The following is a 9620-nucleotide window of genomic DNA, read 5'->3' as shown; positions in this document are numbered from 1 at the left end:
ATGCTTCCTGTTAGGAAGACCAAAACCAGTGCTTTTTAATCTTTGACGTGCAAAGCAATCACTTGGGATCTTATTAAACTGCAGATTCTGATTCAGTAGGTCAGAGTAGGCCTGGATTCTGCGTTTTTATGCTCCCAGGTGATACCAATATTTCTGGTCTGGGGGCCTGAACTATCTCTTCATAGGAAAAGAGCCCTAAATCTTTGTATAACATATTGAAAAGAAACCATTTAGAAAATACAGTGGAAATATTAAAATAGCTTGTAGTCAAAGATGGCTATTGATCACAAAAGATACATTTTGGTCTTTGGAAAAATGAAGTGAGAGAAGGGAGAAAGAGGAAGGAATCAAGGAAGGAAGGAAGGCAGAAGAGAGAGAAAAGAGGGGAGAAAGAGAAAGAGAGGGAGGGAAGGAGAGAGAGAGAGAGGAGAGAGAAGAGAGAGGAGAGGACAGACCTAAGAAACCCTGGACGGATCACTTACTGGATTTCTCTGTGGAACAGCCACCATTGGTCTTACTAAGAGAGTCTGTGCTGCCCATTCTCGAGCCTACACTGTTGAGGATTCTTTCAATTTCTCCTGGGATGTTCTGCTTTTCCTCATTCTCAGTCTCCCGGTGGTAGAAGTAGTTGAAGTTGGAGACAATGACGGGCACAGGGAGGGCAATGGTGAGGACCCCTGCAATGGCGCACAGAGTGCCCACAATCTTCCCCCCTGGGGTGGTGGGGCACATGTCCCCATAGCCTACAGTTGTCATGGTGACCACTGCCCACCAGAAACCATCAGGAATGCTGGAGAAATGGGACTCTGGCTCATCCACCTCAGCAAAGTAGACTGCGCTGGAGAAGAGGATGACTCCAATGAAGAGGAAGAAGATGAGCAACCCCAACTCCCGCATGGACGCCTTCAGCGTTTGTCCGAGGATCTGGAGCCCCTTGGAGTGGCGCGAGAGCTTGAAGATGCGGAAGACTCTCACGAGGCGGATGATCCTCAGGATGGCCAGGGACATGTTCTGTTGGGCACTCGGCTCTGTCTCCTGGACTAGCTCTGTGATGAGAGTTGCAAAGTAGGGGATGATGGAGATGATGTCGATGATGTTCATGATGTTCCTGAAGAAGTCAGTCTTGCTGGGGCAGACCACGAACCGGAGCACCAGCTCAAAGGCGAACCAGGCGATGCAGGTAGACTCCACCATGAAAAAAGGGTCAGTGAACATGGTCTGGGACAGGGCTGTCTTGCTCATGTTGAGGTTGGGATCTCTGACCACCTTCAGGTCCCTCTCCTCCCGGAACTCTGGCAGTGTCTCCAGGCAGAAGATGGTGATGGAGATGACCACAACCAACACCGAGACCACGGCCACGCCACGGGCAGCGCTGGAGCTCTCAGGGTACTCGAAGAGGAGCCAGAACTGACGGTGGATGTCATTGGTGGGTAGCAGTGTTTCAGGGTCTTTGATGAAGCCTTCATCCTCCCGGAACTGGTCCATGGCCTCACTACCCAGCTCGTAGAAGGAGATTTCATCAGCAAAGATGTCAATAGGAACATTGGCTGGGCGCCGAATTTTCCCACCAGATTGGTAATAATATAGGATTCCATCAAAACTGGGCCGGTTCCTATCAAAGAAATACTCATTTCTCATGGAGTCAAAGAACTGCATCCTCTTCTCCCGGTCTCCCAGGAGAGTCTCTGGGAACTGACTGAGGGTTCTGAGCTGGGTCTCAAACCTCAGCCCAGCAATGTTGATGATCACCCGCTGGTTTCCTTCATTCAGGACCACTGGCTCAGGCCCTGGGGGGTCCGCATAGTCTCCTGGAAGCTTGGAGAAGGCCGTCTCATGGTTGGTGCTGTCACTGATGAGGATCCTCCAGTTGGAGAAGGAGCTGCCCCCAGGCCGGCCTTTTGGGCTGGTTGATTCGAAGTCTGTGGCATAGCCTGGTTCTTCTTGGATTTCATCTGAGTTATCAAAATTGACCAGAGCAACCTCCATTTCTTTCCAGCCACACACATCCATTCTAGGGGAGCCAGGGAAGCAGCATGAAGATCCTCAGCCTTCGCTGCCTGCTGTAAGCTACGGAGAAGAAGAAGTTCATTATACAGAAGCCAGGGTGAAATACAACTGGTCTTTGATTATCGAGGTAAGGTATACTAATGGGTTAATCAATGACTTATTTGTAGCTTGGGAAGGAACATCATGGTTATTTTGGCAACATGCTTCCCTTGAAATCATGTTGTACCCCTGAGTCTGCATAAACTAATAACTAGGAGAAATTGCAAAAAAGGATCTTGGCGGAGAGGGGGAGATTCTCCCCAGCAAAGGATGGTCTCCATACGTGATGGCAACGGGGCCGTACTAAAAGAGGAAGTTAACATTCCTTAATAATAAAAAGTATGATCTTGTATTTGCACGAAGCCCTTCTGTCTACCCAAACACATCTCCATGCCCAATCTAATTTGTAACGCCTCTCTTTCTTTCACACCAACGACCAGTCCCTCACACATCCTTTTTGTCATGGCTTAAAACTATATCTAGAATTCAACCATTTTGCATCACCTTCACTCCTGCCTCTGGACCAAGTGGTGAAGGTGGAACCAGATCTATGAACCCAATGGGGATTCTTTCAGGAAGGAAAAACAAGAGGCTGGATTGGCCAATCCACAGTGTCCTCTAAATAACCCCTCACCTGGAAATAACTCCCAGGGTTGTTTTGAAGGTACCTCAAATGAGATAACGTGTAGAATGCTTGGTGGAATGAAAGATCACTATGTTATAGCTATTATTGTTTTTGTCAACTTTCCCATATAACAAGCACTTTAGAAACTACCAGCAATTGGAATTTTTTTGGCCTGAGTCCAAGGTGTCCGTAGGGAGCAATATCATTTTGATAAATCACTTTAGGTGAGAAGAAGGTAAATAACTGTGCATGTCTGCATGTGTGTCTGTGTGTGTACATCTGTGTGTGTGTCTGTGTGTATGTGTGTGCGCATGCGGGCACGCACGCTGCAGGTGGGGTTAGGAAATCATGTCCAGTGGGCTTGGACATCTAGACGCAGAGGCTAACATTTCTTTCCTCAGGTTCATTCTAGCTTCAATTTCAGTTTGAGCACACTGAAGCCAGGCAGGCTGGGGGTGGGAGTGGGAGAGAAAGGGACTTAGCCTTAGGCAAAATCTGTAGTGGTCATAGCCTTGGAGACGTTTCCTTTACAGGCGATGAGGCCATCCTGCAGTGTAGTGCTGTAGTCTTTTCCAAGTGATTCCACGTTCACTTATCTCACTAGATGACAATAATCATGGGAGGTTAGATGTTATCTCTGTTTTGCAGATGGAGAAACCAAGTCACAGGGACCAAGTGACTTCCCAATGTCACATAACTAGTACTATGGAGTTGTGACTTAAACCTGGCCATGGCCTTCTGGCCCAGGGCCTTTCCCGCTAGACCATGGAGGCCCTGTATGGGAGCCAGGCCTTGTGGGCAGCTGCGGGCCAGGGCCACAGAATTGTCAGGGGCCCAGAACTCTTCCCAACCCATGACCCCTTTTATCAGTTCAGGTGCCATGTGTTGGGTGGTGAGCTCAAGTCTGGTCAGCGCTGGTAGAGTACCCATTCTGTCTCTCAGGAGTAAGTAGCCACTGCAAGAGGCCTAATTTCAGGGAGCTGCTGCTTCCTCAGCTGTGGAATGAGGAAGGATGCACCCACTGCCGAGCATGCCAGGTGCCAGCCTGCTGTGCAAGGCTCCATGAGCATTAGGGTGGCTGGGAGGATGGAATCTGAGAATAGAATCAGTCCGCCGGAGCACGAATCCTGGCTCTGAACGTGGTAAGCCCTGGAGAAATGTAGCTATCCCTTCACAGCAATTCACATGATGATTTGGGGCCCTTGTCCTGGACTGCTCGGCAGTCGCAAGGCTGTGGGTGGGGAACTCCAGCTGTGTGCTCATCTTGTGGCTTCGGAGCACCATTTTCTCCTTTGGGGTCTTGGCCTGCAGGTGGTGCTCCCTGCTGATCGTCTTCCTGGTGTGAATCGGTCCCTTCTGAGAGGAACGAGGACCATCAGTGAGCTTTGGGCAAGTTTGGAAACCACTTCCTGTGACTCGAGTGACCCTTATCAGGAACTTCTCTGGAGGCCAGCGGCAGAAAGCATGTGGGGATTAGGGAGAGCTTCTTTGGTCAAATAAGTTCCTCTTCCGGGAGCTGGGCCATTTCCCTTCTCCCCACCTCCTCGGTTCCTCTTTGTCACTTCCACCCCCAGCTCGAGTGACAGATAGGAGTGTGTTTGATGAGGGTCTGATGGTGAGGAGGGGGCAGACAGTGCCAAGGTCAAACAGTATATTCCGTGATCTGCAGAAGTGTGCTGCGGAGGCGGCTCCAGCTACCCCATTAGTAGTAAATGTTGATTATTAAAACAAAGGGAAAAGAGAACTATCTTGAGGACAAGACCGGGTGTGAGGCTCTGCCTCGCCACTTAGGAGTGTATATTTTAAAGCAAATCACTGGGTTTTATGACTCGGCTTTCTAATCTATAAAATCGGTAAAAATAATAGTAATTCCCATCTCAAAGATTATGCTAGGAACTAAACAAGGTAGTAACAGTGAAAGCACATTGTGAATTGTAATTGTAAATTGTAAAATTACAAAAATCACCCTTTACACTTTCCTCACCTCTGCTCCACACATAAAGCCAATGTAACATGCTGGTAGAAAGCATGTTTCACGTGAAGAACTGCAGGAGGAATTCTCAGCTCATTATTCTCCCCTTTTGCTCAGCCCCGTCCTGACTCCATGCCTTTGTCCTTGTTTTGCTCCTCCTTCTCATGGCTTTCTCCTCCCCCGCCCTCCTTCCACCATCTATACCTCCCTGCCCATCTGGAGACTGTTCAGATCCTACCATGTCCCAGGAGTCTGCCCTGGCCAGTGTCTGTGGGAACCCTCTGCCTCCCTGTGCACCTAGCCTGCCTGTGTAGATGATCACTTTTGTCCTCAGCTTGGAGCACCAGCTTCCATGGGGTCAGCCTTTACCCTTCAGCAATCTTGCAAGTTTTCAGGCTGCATGACTGTGTTTTGCAGAGCTTTTCCTATCTGCCTGCTTGGTCTTGGAGGACAGGACTCCCCTCTGATCCCAGCTGCATCGCCCCAGTGTCCAGCTCAAAGTTGCAGATAGGAGGGTGGCAGATGAGGGTCAGGGTGGTGTTGGAGGTAGTAGGGCAGTGCCAGTTTTAAACAGTGTATCCTGTGGACGTAGAGTGATTATTTGTTAAGCATTTGCTTATTAAGTAGGTGAATGAATGAATGAATGAATGAATGAATGAATGAAGAATTGTAAGCCCATGAAGGCAGGGACCATGTCTGTCTTATGCACCACTGGGCTAGCCCACCTATGCATGCAACTCATCTCTGGTGAGTGACTGAATGAATGAGTGATGAATGTATGATGGGTGGTGGTTGGTGCGTGGGCTCAGGGCCAGGACACCTGCATTGCCTCTACAGTTCTGTGATTACTGACTGCTTGCATTACCTCATCCAGACTCCCATTTCTTCATCTGTAATAAGAAAATATGCAGAGTCAAAGGAGCTAGATAAAAAGGATACACATATAGAATAATTCTATTTATATGAAATTCTAGAAAATGCAAACTAATCTAGAATGACAGGAAGCAGATCAGCAGTAGCCTGGGGATGAGGATGGGGAGGGTGAGGGCAGAGTTACAAAGGGGGTCAAGATTGTAGGGGTGAAGTTTATGCTTCTTATCTTGATTTTTTAATGGTTTCACAAGTCTATACACTAGTCAAAACTTATCAAGTAGCACACTTTAAGTTGAGTGTGCATCATTGTATTTCAACAAATCTGTAAAAAGAAAAAAGGCAATCAAACAAATAAAAGAAATAAAAGTGCATGGTTTGTCTATGATTCCTCAAGATTTTGGTAAGGACCAAAGGAGGCAGTATGAGGATGCCCTGTAAATCGCATGGGTCATGTGGAAAGAGTGAGTTCCTCTTACACAGTGCTCACCGTGGTGCCCAGCACCATGTCTGCTCACGTTGCAAGAGCTCAGCAGACAGTTTAGTGAATGCACCCTGGAGCCCAGGACCAATCTTGGTGCCCAGAGACCACCCGGCAGTGCTGTATCCCTGCAGATCAGGTTGTGAGTACCTTACCCTCTCTCAGAAGTGTGCAGAATGTCAAGGAAGCCCCTGGCCATGGCAGGCTGGCTCCTCTCAGCTTCGTGCTTGGCATTTTGTCTGTTTAGTGGTAGGAGAGAAGCCTCTATTTGCACTGGAAAATATCCGCTTCTCTGGAAGGGTTGAAACCCTCTTTCCATGGGCTTTTGTACTATAATTACTATTTCATAGGAGTCAAGATCAGTTCTGCCCCTTGGACTCACAGCCTGGGCTGCCCCCCCACTGCCCTACACTCTGGAAGGAGACAGACACCTTGGGTGGGGTGAGTCACCTTGGTGAAGCTGGAACTGCAGGGCTGGTCCCATTGCAACAGGCAGGGGCCTAGAGTCTGCTCTGCGTGACTTCTTTGAGTCTTAGATCTTTTCATCGACCCAGTGATCCAGGGCCTCGATAGAATTGCCATTACTCGAGGCTGAGCTCTCACCCGTAGCTGAAGTCATCACCACTTTCAGGAGTCTTCCGTGACATCCGATTCTACATGTAGTCTTTGTGCTTGCCTGGCACAGAGCTGAGACAGTGCACTGGGTTGAAACAGATCTCTTTTCCCTGCTGAACATACTTGTACTTCCCTCCCTCCAGGCCACCACGTGGGCCGGTCCTGCCACCTGCATACTCTACTTCTAACCTCACCTGAAGGCGAAGCTTTCTCTAAGGACTCCAGGTGAAGGCACTCTTGCTGTTCTGAGCACTCCCCGGAAGATGCCTACATTTCCCTTTGGGCATTTTATTTGATTCATGTTTTATCTCCTAGAACTTTGTCATCTTTGGGTCTCTCAGCATCTGGCACGTGGGAACAGGCCGGCCCCCTCACTGTCCTGAGGCCCCCTAAGCTTTCCCATCTTCTGACCTCTGCTTGTTGCTCTTCCCCGACAGCCAGATGGACTTGGGTTTAAATTCCATCTTTTTACCTACTAGACATGTGACCTTAGGCACATCAGCACCTCTGTGAACTCTGCTTCCTTCCCCTCTAACTGGGTCTAATCATACCTTTCTTTTTCATTCTCGAGGGAAAGAATGAGATAGTGTATAGCACTGTGCCTGGCATACAGTAGGCACCCCATAGATGGGAACTAATCTTTTTTTGTTTGTGAGACGGAGTCTCACTCTGTCACCAGGCTGGAGTGCAGTGGCATGATCTTGGCTCACTGCAACCTCTGCCTCCTGTGTTCAAGTGATTCTCCTGCTTCAGCCTCCTGATTAGCTGGGACTACACGGGTGTGCACAACCATGCCCAGCTAATTTTTGTATTTTTAGTAGAGATGGGATTTCATCATGTTAGCCAGGATGGTCTCAATATCTTGACCTTGTGATCTGCCTGCCTTGGCCTCCCGAAGTGCTGGGATTACAGGTGTGAGCCTTCATGCCCAGCCGCTGATTTTTTTGGGAAGCTTTCCCCATCCACATGACGTAGACCTCAGCCATCCCAGCTGCCCCTCCTGTGCCATGTAGCTCTTCATGTTGGCAGCCAGACTGAGGATGAGGCTTTGCGGTTCAGGTAACCTCTTCCCTGACTGGACCAGGCACTTCCTGCAGGCAGGGTATGGGGAGGGCTCAGCCCTGTGCTTCCAGAACAGAGCTGCAGACATCTGTGGCTAATGGCACAGATGTGTAGCACTGTGGGCCTGGCTTTTCAAGGTCACGGAGCTATACTGAGCAGGCAGTGTCCAGAACCCATCCCATGGCCTTTCCCCATGGGTCACCTTCGTCGCCTAGCAACTCCAACACCTCCTACACCTTCAGGTGAGGCAGCAGCTGTTCCATAGAGAATGGTTGAAAGAAGTCATCATGCAAAGATGACTGTGCGTACTGCATCTCAGGGCCCCAAGGCCCTGGGGACAGGGAACTCAGATGCCGCAGGGCTGGCAGCAGGATGAGGAGTGGGCAGGTGGCCTGGCTCTCCTGTCCTTGAGTGAATGAGAGAAGGACTGAAGGAAGTCGGGGTGAGACGCAAACAGTGGCACCGCTTATGACCGGACAGGAGAGGGCGCTGCTGTCCTACTGGAAGCAACCCCTGGGCCACTCCGCGGACCCTTCCCTCTTTGCTGCCGATTTTCTTTCTCCTTAGGGTTGGCGGGGGCCTCAGGTCTTGCCGAATCTCCCCAGTGAGTGGCTCTCAAACCCGCCCCTTTCTGGTGTCTGCCCTTCTTAGAGCCAAGCCCAATCCGTTCGGCTCATGCTGAACCACAGCCCAAGCCGGAAGAGTGTCGATTCTGTTCCTCTCTGTCTCACGTGGTCGGGATTACGTTACCTCACTCTCCAGGGGCCTCAGTTTGCCAGGGAATGGTAAGATGGGGTCTTAGGCAAGACTCGCTAGCCCTGCTGCTCACGGTAGCCCCTCTGGTCCTCGTGGAGGGGTAACCACAAGTGCCCGGCTCCCCCAGCCTTTCAGAGTGGAAAGCAGGGGTGATGATGTCAGCCTTAGGAACATCGAAGGGAGAGCAGGTCTCTCACATCCATCAGGAGACCTGAATTCAGCGGGGAGGTCAGCAGGCTGGGCGTGGGGGCCGCCCCCATCTGGCCTGAGGCAGGCTCTCGATCCTGGTCAAGAGCGCAGGCTCTGGGGGCAGACAGGAGGGCCAGCTCCCGACCCTGGCTTGGCCTCTTACTGTCTGTGTGATGGAGAACAAGTTACTCATGCCCCCTTCACATAGGGCTCCTTATCTTTATAGTGGCCTTGCTAGCACCTCCCTGGAAAGGGTGTGGGGAGAGAGTGTTGTCACATAGAAAGCACGCAGCACGCAGTAGGCGCTCAGCAAATGCTGGTAGCTGCTCTCAGCTGGGCACGGTCAGGGACCAAGGGGTGGGGATGGCCATTTCTCCATTCCCTGTCCTGCTACTGGTAAAATGGGCAAGTTTCATCCTTACTAGAATGGCAGCCAGGCCCTTTCAGAGGCTGTCCCTGCTGATGGTCAGTAAGGTGAAGTGCTCGGGGACCGATGTCCCTGGGCCATTGGAGGCTGGGTAGGACTTGTACGCCACGCTTTAAATGCCTGTGTCTGTGGTGAAGCTGCTTCCTCCTGTCCTGCTGTGAGGGGTGAGGTGGTCACTCTGCTACCTACACTTCTGCTGACCACATCGTTCCACACAGGATGTGAGCCTCATGATATGCCCTAAGGAAGGTGGAGATTATTACCCTCATTTAGCAAATAAGGCAACTGAGGTCCAGAAAGCTGCATGATTGGCCCACAGTCCTTCGGTCACTATGTTATGCAGCTGTGACTCAAACCCAAGTTTCTGTCATAGTCCCACAATAGCAGATCCACGACCACGTGTGGCTTACTGTCATTCAGCCAGGGGCAGCGCTCACACACATACACAGAGAAACAGACACACACATGCAGCATACACATACAGTCACACAAATAGCCGCAACAGACACAGTCAAGCCACACCAACATGGCCATGGGTGTATTCTCACACAGCCCCAGACACATCCATGCTGCACAT

General features: G+C 50.4%; 1 protein-coding gene across 1 annotated transcript; it reads right to left on the bottom strand.

Annotated features, from left to right (window-relative positions):
• Nucleotides 1–438: 438 nt before the first annotated feature.
• Nucleotides 439–2397, bottom strand: KCNA10 (potassium voltage-gated channel subfamily A member 10). The gene has a single exon (XM_012468015.2). The coding sequence runs from the start codon at nucleotides 2008–2010 to the stop codon at nucleotides 475–477; it is 1536 nt and encodes a 511-aa protein (XP_012323438.2). The 5' UTR covers nucleotides 2011–2397; the 3' UTR covers nucleotides 439–474.
• Nucleotides 2398–9620: the final 7223 nt, after the last annotated feature.

This window comes from Aotus nancymaae, unplaced genomic scaffold (assembly GCF_030222135.1).
Source record: "Aotus nancymaae isolate 86718 unplaced genomic scaffold, 86718_ANA_hifiasm-v0.15.2.pri h1tg000007l, whole genome shotgun sequence".
NCBI lineage: Eukaryota > Metazoa > Chordata > Mammalia > Primates > Aotidae > Aotus > Aotus nancymaae.
Note: the sequence above shows the minus strand (reverse complement) of the source record. Positions and strands in the feature narration are given on the sequence as shown.

Excerpts from the sequence above, each read along its gene's own strand:
- KCNA10 (XM_012468015.2), bottom strand. The coding sequence starts at position 2,010 with ATGGATGTGTGTGGCTGGAAAGAAATGGAGGTTGCTCTGGTCAATTTT.